The following is a 15,154-nucleotide window of genomic DNA, read 5'->3' on the forward strand; positions in this document are numbered from 1 at the left end:
ATAAAGCTAGAATTAACTACTAAACACAGTTAAACATCAGTTCTTAATTAAGCAATATTAAAGACGTTGAAGTTTCAAGTGGAAAGACCAGCTAGCTGGCTGTGGAGACACTTAGCAAGTAGCATTGTCTGGGTCAGTTCTCATTAGCCCATGGCCTTACACCCAACTTCGAAGGCTCAGAAATTCAATCTTATCAACATCCCAGAGTTATTCTTTCCCAGAACAGTTGACCTTCTCTAATAAAGCTTTAAAAAGCTAAAGAGAGACTGATACAGAATCTAGAAATGCCTATTTAATCTTTATATAATAAAAATAAAGAATTGTCAAGAGAAAGCACTTTGTCTATGGGCAAGGTCCGTGGAAAATCAAATTACAGTAGTTACATTTACCTCCACATTGTGAGATAGCACACACTTATATACTTATAAAAGTACATATGGAGCCTCTTGCCTTTGGGTTATGCTATGTCCATGTTGAGCTGATGGTGGGGATACCTACATGTACTAGGAACAGAAAAGCCATCTTCATAATGTTAACCAGCCTTGATTTTTAAAAATGATCAGTTAGCATTGTATTCAGCTAGAAAGTGCATAGAAGTTAAAAGTAAAAAATAATGGCGCATATCTCCCCTAGTAGGGGCAGATACATTGTCAAACAGAAACTAGCTCTATTGAAGGTAACTACCTTGGGCATGTTTACGCATTTTACAAAGCTTTTTTGTAAATATGAAAATTAATTTATAGAAAATATATTTGCATTCTAATGTACTTTAGTACAAACAATTGATATGCCTTTAAATTAACAAACCAATGCAGTGATACATTTTAGATATAGTATTGAAATTTATGAATTGAGATTTCTGTAGATCCTTTCAGTCTTATAAAATATTATTTGATTACTTCTTGTTTGCATTCTTTTGTCTATAGATTAATATACTTATAATGTATGTGTGGGGTAGGTGGGGATGGGGAATTGCCTCTTCCTATCAGCCCCCTGTAGTTAGGTACAGCTTAGAGATTTTGTGGCAAATATAGCATTCAGTTAGTGATGATTCCAACTCATCCATTTTGTTTCCCACAGATTAAGAATGAGGCCCAAGTAAAATTAGCTCTCCTTTTAAACATCCAAACCATAGTTTGAAAATAACAGTCATTTACTTCTCATTGAGTATAAATACATGGCAACTGAAATCATGCTTAAGCTTCAACTTCTACTGAAGGCAATAGCTATCTCATTAAAGATCATTTCTACTGAATTAGAAATGTGTATGACATCAGTTTCTTCATGATATATTTGCACTCCTCTTGAAACTACTTGTTGTGCCCAAATTTCCCCTTTCCCCCAAGTGGATTCCAACATCTGGTATCTATTTGTCCGGGTTGTATGTGTACATTTTACCTCCCACCACCCACAGACTCTAAAATTAATCACACAATTTTCCTTGTAATTCGAATACCTTCCCATTGGGCTGCCTATTCTTACTCTCGCTCTCCACCTTTAAGCCCACAAGACAACACTTCAGAATTTCTCATCAGTATGAACGTGAAAAATCAGGAAGTAGAAGTGCACAATGCACTATCATTGTTGACAGTTTTGAAACTCAAATAGAGTTCGGAGCGAAAGCAAAAAATGGACATCAGCTTTCTTCAATCACACTGAGTCGGAGAAAATGATGGATCTAGCTCATGGAGAGAAACAGTCATGTTTTCTGCGTCTGTTGCCTTTCTTCAGCTTCTCCTGCAGTGTGATACATTCTGTTTTAGCTGAAACGCACAGACTAGGAGTCAGACAATTCCTTTGCACTGCCTGAAGAAATACTAACGTGCCCCAATTATTTGGACATTTGACAATACTTTTCATAATTCATCTGTAAATCAGTATGCAATATTTTGTCTAATACAACATGTTTTAAATAATGAACAGAAGCCTTTTTCTTTTATTGGCATCTAATTCTTCTTAGGAGTTATCTCTAGTTTTATTTATATTTTATTTTTAAAATTTTTATTTATATTTTATAGAGTAATAATTTAAATTGAATACTCTCAGGCCCAGTAGGTTTTGTGTAAAAGAAGTTGTATCAGAATTTGTGTCAGAAAAGCTTATCTTAAACGTAGTAATTGCAAGATATTTTTCTTTCATATCTCAAGTGTTAGAAATCCTACAGTTGTTTTCCACTGAATGAAATTGGTGCTACTTATAATTTGATATTAAAATTTTTGTGAGGTGCAAATCACCTAGTATTAAACATGAGCCCCTTGCATTTTACAAAGAGTAGTCAACAAATATAATGTAACAATCACAATTTGGATTCATTTAAAATAGTTACTAATCTATTGGAGGACCCACTGTTTCTTGATTTCTGGTAAGTTAGGAGTCTCCCAATACAGCTACCATTCATTTTTAGTCATTTATTTGCCTATTGAAATCTTCTTCTTTTGAGTGACTTCCTTCAGAAATGTAGATTTCTAATGTAAGTTAAAAGATAAACACTCAAGTTTTCTCTTAAGCACTCTTAAGCCCAATAAGGGTTGCCAAATAGCAATGATACTGTGATGTGAACCTGATAATAACTAGATAGTTATCTTCAACTGAACCTCTATTTGACTTTCCATTATCATTTCCAGTCTTCCAAAGTATTAGGATGCTTTGGTTTCCACATAGTCTGACTCAATTTGTAATCCTTTCTCTTCCATGATCTAGGGCTTCCAAGCAGACCTTCCACCTGCCCTTTCCCTAACTCAGAGAGGTCCAATTGCCAAAGAACTCTGCTCAGCACCCAGGGAGCAGTTAGACATCTGCTCTGTTCTCACACTCAACCTTCCTTGGTGACTGGTGCACCCAATTCACCACCTCCTGGCAACTACACTTGGGATTTGTTAATTTCCTGCAATCAAACATTTTGTATTAATATTACTAAGCATGAAATACTTTTGTTAGTTTACATTGTGTTATTTATGATCTGTAAAAACTTTTACAATGGTATGGTAGATATACTTCTATATTTATGACTTTGTAACTTTCATATCAATTGATTAATAGAAGATCAACCATCTATAGTCCTCAAACCCAAGTAATTTATGGATTTTACATTTTTGTGATTTCAGATTCTGTATAGCATGATCTGCATGCTTCCTTTAGGTTTTAAAATTATCTAAATATCTAATTTATCTAGTTTCTAAATAATTAAATGAGGCAAAAAATGTTTTTGTATCATTCTTTCTACCTCTCAATTATACTGTTTTTCTTACCTATATATAATTGTATACCTGTATATGATTAGTTTGCTAGGGCTACCATAATAAAGTATCACAGACTGGATAGCTTAAAATAACAGAAATTTAATTTCTTATAATTCTGAGGCTAGAGGTCTCAGGTTAAATTGTCAGCAAGGTTGATTTCTTCTGAGGCTTTCTCCTTGGCCTGTAGATGCATCTCTCTCCTTGTGTCTTCACATGGTCTTCCCTCTGTGCATGTCTATGTCCTAATCTTCTCTGTTTATTTTTTTAGTTTAAATTCAACTAATTAACATATAATGTATTATTGGTTTCAGAGGTAGAGGTCAGTGATTCATCAGTCTTACATAATACCCGGTGCTCATTATATCACATGCCCTCCATAATGTCCATCACCCAGTTGCCCCATTCCCCCACCCCCATCTCCTCCAGCAACCCTCAGTTTGTTTCCTGTGATTAAGAATCTCTTATGGTTGGTCTCCCTCTCTGGTTTCATCTTGTTTTATTTTTTCCTCTCTTCCCCTATGCTCCTCTGTTTTGTTTCTTACATTCCACATTGTGACGAGATCATATGATAATTGTCTTCTCTGATTATTTCGCTTAGCATGATACCCTCTAGCTCCATCCATGTCCTTGCAAATGGCAAGACTTCATTTTTTTTTGATGGCTGAGTAACATTCCATTGTATATATATACCACATCTTTTTTATCCATTCATCTTTTGATGGACATCTGGGCTCTTTCCATGGTTTGGCTATTGTAGACATTGCAGCTACAAACATTGGGGTGCAGGTGCCCCTTCAGGTCACTACATTTGTATCTTTAGGGTAAATACCCAGTAGTGCAATTGCTGGGTCATAGGGTAGCTCTATTTTCAAATTTTTGAGGAATTTCCATACTGTTTTCCAGAGCGGCTGCACCAGCTTGCATTCCCACCAACGGTGTAGGAGGGTTCCCCTTTCTCTGCATCCTCGCCAACATCTGTCATTTCCTGAGTTGTTAATTTAGCCATTCTGACTGGTGTGAGGTGATATCTCATTGTGGTTTTGATTTGTACTGCCTCGATGCCTACTGATGTTGAGCGCTTTTTTATGTGTCTGTTGGCCATTTGGATGTCTTCTTTGCAGAAAGGAATGTTCATGTCTTCTGCCCATTTCTTGATTGGGTTATTTGTTCTCTGAAGGTTGAGTTTGATAAATTCTTTGTAGATTTTGGATACTAGCCCTTTATCGGATAAGACATTTGCAAATATCTTCTCCCTTTCTGTTGGTTGTCTTGCTTTTGTTGACTGTTTGCTGTGCAAAGGCTTTTTTTTTTTTAAGATTTTATTTATTTATTTGACAGACAGAGAGGCAGCGAGAGAGGGAACACAAGCAGGGGAAGTGGGAGAGGGAGAAGCAGGATTCCCGCTGTGCAGGGAACCCGATGTGGGTCTCAATCCCAGAACGCTGGGATCATGACCTGAGCCGAAGGCAGACGCTTTACAACTGAGCCACCCAGGTGCCCCTGTGCAAAAGCTTTTTATCTTGATGAAGTCCCAATAGTTCATTTATGCCTTGTTTCCCTTGCCTTTGGAGACGTGTCTAGCAAGCAGTTGCTGTGGTCGAAGTCACAGAGGTTGCTGCCTGTGTTCTCCTTTAGGATTTTGTTGGATTCCTATCTCACATTTAGGTCTTTCATCCATTTTGAGTCTAGTTTTTGCATAGGGTGTAGGAAATGGTCCAGTTTCATTCTTCTGCATGTGGCTGTCCAATTTTCCCAACACTGTTTGTTGAAGAGACTGTCTTTTTTCCATTGGGTATTCTTTCCTGCTTTGTTGAAGATTAGTTGACCATAGAGTTGAGGGTCCATTTCTGAGCTCTTTATTCTGTTCCATTGATTTATGTGTCTGTTTTTGTGCCAGTACCATACTGTCTTGATGATCACAGCTTTGTAATGGAGCTTGAAGTCTGGAATTGTGATGCCACCAGCTTTGGTTTTCTTTTTAACATTCCTTTGGCTATTCAGGGTCTTTTCTGGTTTCATACAAATTTTAGTATTATTTGTTCCAGCTCTGTGAAAAAAGTTGATGGTATTTTGATAGGGTACTCAGAAAACTATAGAACACTCATGAAAGAAATTGAGGAAGACACAAAGAAATGGAAAAACATTCCATGCTCATGGATTGGAAGGACAAATATTGTTAAAATGTCTATGTTATCTAGAATAATCTATACATTCAATGCAATCCCTAATCTTCTCTTTCTTAAAAGGAAACTAGTCATGTTAGATTAGGGCCCACCTTTTAACTTAGTTACTTCCATAGAGACACTATCTCCAAATACAGTCACATTCTGAGGTACTGGAGTTATAAGAACTTTCACATATGAATTTGGTGAGAGGAACACAATTTGGTTTATAATGATAGCACGTTACAATATTTTAATTTGCCAGAAAACAAAAATGTATAAAGCACATATTTGTGTGAATTTTGTAACAGCACAATGAGGAACCAGTCACAGCAAGGCCTCATTACCTGCTTGAGGCCTCTAGTCTGGTAGACGGCAGAGCCAGAGCCTGGATCTCCTAACTTGAACCTCACTAGCTTTTTTTCACAAGGGAGCTGCAAACTGAGGTAGAACTTGGCATCCCTTAGTCACAGCTTCCTGACTTTATTTGCTGACTTCCTTTCCTGCTTTAGACTCCAAACAGTAGGTCAGAGTCTAGAAAAATTGCTAAAATAGTTAAAACTTAGTTGACGTATATGTATTTTGTTTTTGTCAAAGAGAAAAATTAAACGTATTTCTAGAGGTTTATGGCACAAAATGACATACCCCTAAGGATTTATTTTTAGTAAAGGATAAATTTTATTTCCAGTACTAAAAATTTTTAGACATTTGGTCTCCTTCCAATGGAGCGGATGGCGGGAGGGGGCAATATAGAACTGCCGAGCTCTATTTCTGCTTGTCCCACAGTAGTTAGACTCTCCAGTGTTATCACAGCCTGAGCTACCAGTACCCCTTTGGCAGCCCTGGCTCAGGAAATGCCAGCTTTCTCCTACCCCATTAGAAGCTCTGCCAGTGGGTTAACATTTTAGTAATTAAGCATTCTTATTGGTTAGTGTTGACTCAAACCTGCCATGAATCTTATCTTTCCTATTAGCAGTGTCTGAATGTGTCTTCCAGATCCAGGAGATCATTCTTTTGTCTTATAATTCTTTCTCCTTATAGTTTATGTTTATCTGAAATATGTGACTTTTCCAAAGCTTTCTGTATCTACAAAGATACAACTGATTACTTGTATCAAATGACTATCCTACTTTTAAAGGATACAAGTATGAATGTGTTTAAGTTTTGTGAGTTATTAAAATTCAAAGGAGAAAGTTTGGTATATGATTATGACAGATGTATTGATTTCTGCCTTTTTTAAAGCATCAAAATAATTAAAAATACTTTCTTTTGAAAGTTGGCCAGGGATACTTTGCCCAGATCCTTTTAAAAGGAAATACGTGATCTATGACCTGGATGGAAATGTTGAACGATATCATGTAGAATTCCTGGGTGATCCCCATTCAAGATCATGGATAAATGCAACATTTGTTGGACATTATAGTATCACATTGAAGGTAGGTACAGTAACATCAAAGCTTTATTCTTCTTTTTGCACTTGTTTTTAGTTATGGCCATTTTTGTTTCAGAACCTAAAAGATATATAATTATTTATTTTTATATTTATATAAATGAAACAGTATATACTATTTGTTTAAAATTGAATATTTGTATTTTTAAACAAGGTTTTTCAAAGGAAGTGTGGAAAGTAGGGTAGTTTTAAATTTTATTTTCCTAATGGTGATATAGTATAAATCAACTGAGGACTTTACATAATTGCCTTTTGAAACAATTTTAAGATTATCATTTGGTAGTTTTTAAAAATTCCCTTGAGAAGACTTTAAATTCACAGGGAAAATTAATTATGGAATGCAACCAGATTTTCAAATTTCAAAGAGAATATTTCATTATGCTAACTCCTTCAGTATCTTTTTTACTCTTTTTAAACTTTAAATCATACACTACAACTAATGAATAGACTGGACTCTCAGGTTAATGAGAATAGGTGAACTGGACTTATTTCCATGGTTTGGTTTAGTCATTATAAATCAATTCAATTATCTGTGTCTGTATTCTAATATTGAAACTTTTCATCTGCAAGCCATGCTTTCATTAGAAATCTGATTTAAAAATAGATGTCAGATGTAGATTCCTTTGACTGTTTGGTTGGTTTCTATTTTATAGCGGAAAGTATATATGTTCAATACACATGTAACTGTGTGTACATTTATTGCACACCATTTAATCCACAGTATAAGTAAATCTATGTGAATCTGAGGTACTTTAAAATGGGCTTTTGCTATATCTTTGGCATAAGTAGTATCTTTTTCTCTCTAACTTGAAAGCAACTGGAAGGGAAGGCCATTTTAATAAAAATATTTAAGTATGGAATAACATACATACATTCATTTCATGGTAGTTGTGAGCTAGTCATCTTAATGTGAGGCACCTTTTCTGCTCTGACATTTTGGATGTGTTCCTAGGTACTTCTGCTGGCAACCTCAGAAAAGAGGAAGAATTGTTCTCCTTTCTGTGCCCTTCTGTCCTTTCCTAAAGGACAGAGAAACCTGCTAGCTTCTCATGAAGCAGACCTTAGAATATTAGAGATCTGACAATATATAAAGAGCAAGGCAGTCTTAAAAAATTATATTTAAATATAAGTAGAAACTAGAAGTGAATTTTTAAATTGTCTCAACTAATATTTCTCTCCAGATTTGAATTCTTGTCAGGATTAATTTAAGTAGTCTGATTCCAGTGGGCATACTGTTAATCCCGAGGACAAGGACAAAATCTGATGCAAAACAAAGCCAAACTCAAGCATCTGAAGCCATAAGTTTTTAACCTTCTGAAAGCATTAAAGTAAACTTAGAAAATTTTGCAAAGACCGTCAATTTGGGCAGCCCCCCAATGCAAGGATGAGGACAGAAAAAAATAAAATATTCCCCTCTTCCTTCCCCTACTCCCCCAGCTAACCAAGTGCTCTGGGTAGATAACCCACTGGGTCCTCCCAAGCTCTGGGGCAGGCTCTCTCCTCTACTGTCATTCAGGTTACCTTTCCTACAGGCTCTTTCTTTGTCCCTTACTATTTTTATCTCTGTCTTTTTTCTTTACTTCCTCCCTTGGAGCTGATATAATACGGGTGGCTTTCTCTGTGGGTCTCTTCTTTCAAGGTTGAAAATTTTAATTCCCTTCTACTTCAAATTCAACTGACACATGCCAGATTGTCCCTCTGTGCTCTGATTCCCCACTTCTGCCTATCTAAGGATCTGCACTTACCGGGAAGGGGAGACTCACATTGATGCCTCATTTCCCCAATCTACTCAAGAAGCAGAAAGGAAGAAGGTTGACTCAGAAATACTGCCAGCCAAGGTAGAAAAATGGTCCAAAATTTTACATATGAGAAATTGATTGAAAAAGAATAATTTCAAAATATGTATTATCCAGGGATAGCTGAGATTTCCCTGTTCCTGGGAGATGGAGATAGTAGCAACCCCCGTGTACAGTTCTCTTGCCAAGACTCCCCTTAAATTTAATCTTTTCATGGTCTTCTCTGCACCGTAACTTCCATATCCTCAAATGCTGTCTCTACACTGTAGTACATTGATCTGGATATTAAGTTCACATCCCTTTCCCCCCAATGAAAAAAGATCACTCACACAAAAATTAACGTATGATAGACAATGCGGACTTTCTTAAAGATTTTTCTAGAAGTGGAGGAGGGATGTACATTGCACAGGTTGTCTGATCTCTTTTTCTAAACCTAGCAAAGAATGATAGGCATTTATAACTTCCATTGCTTTAATCAACTAAATCTTACTTCATACTTTATTTCAATATCATTTTATCCTAATTTGTGTCAGCTTAGTTTAACAGGTGATTAAATATATTAGAGTTTCCATTACATATGGACTCTGTATATTTTACAGTGTATATGTTAAGGTGGGAGAGAAATATGTTATCCTAGAAAGACATCATATGCATTTATGAGAAAATGAAATATCTTTTTAGTGTTAAATTATGAAAATTTTAACTTTAGTTCATGTTGGCCACTTTTTTTTTTTGAATAGTCACTTTCCCCTGGTTGATATATTTATGGGACCACTGACTTACTAATTTTGTTGTTGAAAGCACGACAGAACTGTCACTGTCTATTGATTGGTACAGATGATAAGGTTTTCCACAATAAATAAAACTTCTCACAATTACACTGGGATATACTTTAGAAAAAAAGTTGAAGGTGATATTTAGTTGTGTATTTGTAATTTATATTAGTTTATTCATACATTTTATTTTTTCATTTACTATAAAATCAGTAGCTGTAAAGATAGCTGAAATCTCCCCCTTTCTTAAGGAAAATAGACGTGAACTTGTGCTGGATGGCTATTTTTTTAAGTGTTGATGCATGGACTACAATTATTTCCCCACTAGCACAAGTACGGTTCTGCTTATATTTAGCAGATACCTGTCTGCAGAACCCATTACTTGCAAGTTTATTTTTTAGCTTGATAGATTACACGACTTCGTTTAGCATTTCTTAAGCCTGGCTATGCATTAGAAAGCTGTACAAGTAACAACAAAATGACAACAGTGACAAGAACATGGCAATGCCTGGGCTCCAGTCTACTGATCAGTTCAATCAGAATCTCTTGCACTAGGGCCAGGCCTCAGTAATTTTAAGTTTCTCAGGTGAATCTAATGTGCAGGCCAGAGAGCAAGAACCGCTGACTAAATTTTCTCAACCTGAGGCATCAGAGTTTTGTGAACTTTATCTCTACTGGTGTAGTCATGTAACTGTGGTTATGGCTTACTCTTTCCCGTTGCCTTCTACTTCTTTGCTTAGTCTTTCACTTTGGTTTGCCTGGAAATTATCCTTACTGCCACACGTTCACATGCCAAATCCAATAGTGATCTGTTTCATTGAACACAGCTTTAAGGTCATTCCTGTCATTCAACATTATGCATAATTTAGAGATATTGCTGATAAAGCTGATAAATGATTTGAACTTAATATTTTTAGTATGTTGAAGTTTATCATCTATCTTACTGGTTATATAGAGTCATTATAATTTTTCTTGGACATAAATGATGTACTCCAACCAATGATTGCTTGGCCTGCACTTTTCTGGTTTTTCATGTTGCCAAGAAAAGTAGATAGTTCACCCCTGATGCTGTGTTGCTCTCATGGTAAAATTTAGGGGTTTATTTTGTCCATGACGTGAATGAATTTTTTGGCTGTGCATTTTAGTAGTCTGCTTACTACTGTATGCAGGATATACCTGAGGTATGCAACCATCTCTTTGGATTCCAGATACCATTTGAGTATTTACCCATTGTATTATGGAGTTGCCTGTATTTTTCAAGGAAATAAACAGGAAGCAATGCCATATTGCTAAAGTTGAGCTCTGCAGCTCCTAGAATTCTGCTTCCTAATTGGAGGAGTTAGTGTTCACTAACTGATAGTGTTCACTATCAGGAGATAGTGTTCACTAAAATTTTCCAGGTCAGTGAGTTGTGTGGAATTGATGAATGTCACCTTTTTGAGCACGCAAATGGGTGCAATGCAACATCCTCCAGAGTTCAGTCTTTCCCTGTGGCACTGTGATTGATACCATGTTTGAAATGTTGATTTGCTACTCTCTCAGCCTGGATCCCTGAGTGACTACTCTTAGCAAACTACCGCCCCCTCCCCACCAGATAACAGATGAGCAGTGTGAAGAAGATACAGACCTTGTGTTAAACCCTTTATTTCAAAAGATACACTAATGATGGCACTGAGATTGTCACAGTTCTACTTGTAACTTGTGTCTTTAGAAGAACCATTCTGAAATTTTAGTACCCTAAGAATTTGGCCAAATGACAAATCACATTACTCTAACTCTTCCAGTCTGTAAATAGAAGTGATAACACAACTTGTTATCCTATAGTAACTTATTAAATAGGTTTGTTTCTTTGTTGTATAGTGATAAATATATGAGTAGGAATTACCAACTGATGATCAATTTATTCAGTATAAATTTGGTCTAGCAAATATCCTCCAACAAAGGGCTCTGATATCAACATGCAGTATGATGACTCCAACAGCTAAAAAGTCCTACAAACAGCAATGATAATAGTGAGTCTCTGCCTTAGGCCATGAATTGTGTAGATCCTTTTCATTTAATTTTTGAAGTCTTAAAGCAACCCCATGAAGATAGGCATTGTCACTATTTGACATATAGAAGAAACTGAGATTCAGGCTACTTGTGTAGCCCAAGGTCAATCAGCTACCAAACGATGAAATAATGATTAGAGTTAAAATGTCTAACTCCAAAGTCCAGATTATTTCTTTTTCTATACCATGCCAATTTACTTATTCATACACGGTGGCCTAATTTATTGTTGAATGTTTTCCCAGATTTTCACATACAAAATGAGGAAAATTCTCACCTTATAATTCTAATATACATGTTGAATCATGGCAGTCTCTGGTAGACTTGCTTTTTATTTGCCCCTTGATGTCCCCCTTTGGACGACTAGTGACAAGCAAAATTCTTGATATTTTCAAATTACATTTGCAATAGTCGTAACAAGTACATCTGGATTAACATCTATTTGAGTAAGTGATTTGCTCTTTAGGTTCCAAATTCTAAGAATGTAGCTTGTAATAAGGATTAGCAAATTAGTTTATAACTTCAGTGTTTTGCTCTTAGAGTAATGGAGTGAAACTGAATACAAATCTGTTGAGCCAACTTAGTAGAAAACTACATTTGCAAGATATATATATAGATAGATAGATATCTTCCTCATCTTACAGTGTGGTTACATTCTGATAAACTTATAATAAGTTGAAAACATCATGAGTCAAAAATGCATTTAATGCACCTAACCTATTAAACTTCACAGTTTAATGTAGCCTACCTTAAACGCTCTCAGAACACTTACATTAGCCTGTGGTTGGGCAAAGTCATCTAATACAAAGTCTAGGTGATGATAAATTGAATATTGAATATTGCACGTAATCAAATACTGTACTGAAAGTGAAAAAAGCATAGTTGTATGGGTACAAGAAGGTTGTCAGTGTATGGGTTGTTTACCCTCGTGATTGTGGGCTGACTGGGAGCTATGGCTTGCTACCACTGCCCAGCAGCGTGAGAGTATTGACCACGTATTGTTAGCCCAGGCAAAGATCCCAATTCAGTATCTAAAGTATGGTTTCTACTGAATGTGTATCATTTTTGCACCATTGTAAAGTCGAAAAATTATAAGTCGGACCATCATAAGTTGGGGACCATCTGTATATATATGTGCTTTTGTACCACATTCCTGCTGGCAAATAATCTGTATAGCTATCAAACTCTCAGTAAGTTTTTATTGTACAAGTGCCATACTTGATATAAAATTTGCTGTAAATTTGGTATTATTGAATCAAGATTTTTTGTTTGTGTGCTTGTTTTCTAAGCATTCTTCAGTTTTTGGCCTGGAGAAAGGTTAAGGGAATTAGAACATGTTTCTTTTTTTTTTTTTTTTTTTTTTTTTAAAGATTTTATTTATTTTTTCGACAGAGATAGAGACAGCCAGCGAGAGAGGGAACACAAGCAGGAGGAGTGGGAGAGGAAGAAGCAGGCTCCTAGCAGAGGAGCCTGATGTGGGGCTCGATCCCAGAACGCCAGGATCACGCCCTGAGCCGAAGGCAGACGCTTAACCGCTGTGCCACCCAGGCGCCCCTAGAACATGTTTCTGCAACTGTGACCTTACTTGTGACAAATACACCAAGACAACTTCTTTAGTAATGTGTATTAGGGGAAAAAATTAAGTTGTCATAGTAGCTAATAAGGCAGGCTCTAGAGCCATGCTCTTTGGGTTTGGCTGTGCTGCTTACCAGATGATTAACCTCAGGCAAGTCACTTAGTCTTTACAAATCCCACATGCCTCAGTTTAAAAGGGGGGTTATAAGAGTATCTGCCTCATAAAGATGTTGTAAGGGTTAACTGAGATAATACATGCAAAGCATTTGACATACTGCTTGTCATATATTAGGCTCTTTTTAAATTATTATTTTTGAAGTAGAGTTGACATAATGATGTTATATTAGTTTCAGGTGGACAGCATAGTGATTTGACAGTTTCGTACATTACTTAATGCTCACCATGATAAGTATAGTCACTGTAGTCGGCTCCTAATAGGCATTAGTTGATGTTATTCATTGAAACTATAGGTGAAGTATACATTTAAATTATTTATTTCCTTTCCCTAGAAACCCACATCTACAAAAAGATACCGAGAACAAAGGATGGAGAATAAGATCTTTTCTTTTGATTAAGATCATATGTGAAAAATGATATGTTTAGTATTTTCTATCAACCAACATGATGCTCCCGGCAATGGGAGGAAATAAAGCTAATTAATCATCTTATCCTTTGATTCTTCAGTACATGACTGAAAGAGTCCATTCTGCAATGCTTTTCTAGGTTAGTGTAAACAGAAGTGCTCTGAACTATTGAAAGCAGGAGATAAGTTAGAGCCTTCTTAATATGACTCCTTAGTGAGTGAATAGTCCCCAATATCAGCAATGCCTTGAGAGTACTTTGGATTTGTTTGATGGAATTTGGAAGGAGAATATGAAATATTATCTTTCCTGTTCTTTGCAACTGAATGAAACCAGTTTCTTTTCCTATCTCTATCCTGCTTTTTGATTCACTCTCATTTATGTATGCTGACTTAGCTGCTCCAAATAAATTCTTGAGTTCACCTCTGTCATCTCCCGACTTCATCTCTTATGAATTTAGATAGCTGTGAACTTCTACTGAAGTTAAAAAGTCCAAATCCAAATAATGTGGCCAACTTTATACTCAGCTTATAAAGGATAGAACAGGTGGCTACCTTTCCCACCATCAAATGCATGAAAAATGTATTAGTATCACCTAGGTTTCTCATATTGACTCTTCACTGGAACAGCAGTAATCTTTTCTAAGAAATTCCAATATATAGCTTTCTCAATTTTCTAGAAGTGTTTAGTTTCTGTTAAAGGAACCAGAGTCAGATCATTGTTTTTTAAGCCAAAATACAAGGCTCACCAAATTGCCTTCAGAGTCATACCCATTATGAGTAAGTCTGCCTTAAAATGAGCTTTTATGTTAGGGTTCTTAAATTAGCAAATAGTTGTGGAGTAACTTTTTGGTACGTTCTTCCATTAGTGAATAGTGAAATCCAAAACTCATAAGCATATAGCTGAAAGTCTATAATTGATCTATTAACTTTCTTTCTCATTTCTTTCTAATTCCCCCACATATTGATTGATTGTATCATATCTTCTAGCCAAAGGCCAGGAGCAGTTCATGACTCAGTCAAAACCCATCTCCCTAAACCCTAAACGATACCAACTAACTTGTAAAATAAATTTCAGAATTACCACTACTTTACCATTTTGTTTAGCCCCCAAAATGTGTACTGATTCTGCATCACATATTTAACCATCTTCTTCTCCTAGAGCTCGCACCTGCTCTTACAATTCCGTTGTGAAACAGAATCTGAGCATCTGTCTAAAATAAATACAACTGTTTTCCCATAAACATATATTCCATAAAAAAAACAAGCAAATGTGGAGTAGAAAAGAGCAGCCAAGTAAATTTCCTTTAGGTCCAGGTTTTGATAACCATACGTACTATTGCTTAAAATCCATTAGGCCAATCCTGACATTTTTAAGGCTCAGGACAAATAAGCACATGCTTATTTTCATGGCTGATTTAAACCCGTCCTCCCAGTTCTGTTGAATGTCCTTAGCTAAAACAGACAGCCTGGCCGGAGCAGTGGGAGATAGCCACACTTCAGATAAGCACAGGCCTTAAAAATTATTCA

General features: G+C 36.1%; 1 protein-coding gene across 4 annotated transcripts in view; it reads left to right on the forward strand.

The window, feature by feature from the left end:
- The window catches only part of ZCWPW2 (zinc finger CW-type and PWWP domain containing 2), a 148,612-nt gene that overhangs the window by 53,414 nt on the left and 80,044 nt on the right, over positions 1 to 15,154 (forward strand). For all 4 annotated transcript variants that reach the window (XM_048216061.2, XM_057316114.1, XM_048216060.2 and 1 more), the window contains exon 4: positions 6,678 to 6,837. In XM_048216061.2, the coding sequence (XP_048072018.1) occupies positions 6,678 to 6,837 (160 nt within the window). The remainder of the gene's footprint in view (positions 1 to 6,677; positions 6,838 to 15,154) is intronic.

This window comes from Ursus arctos, unplaced genomic scaffold (assembly GCF_023065955.2).
Source record: "Ursus arctos isolate Adak ecotype North America unplaced genomic scaffold, UrsArc2.0 scaffold_20, whole genome shotgun sequence".
Classification (NCBI taxonomy): Eukaryota; Metazoa; Chordata; class Mammalia; order Carnivora; family Ursidae; genus Ursus; species Ursus arctos.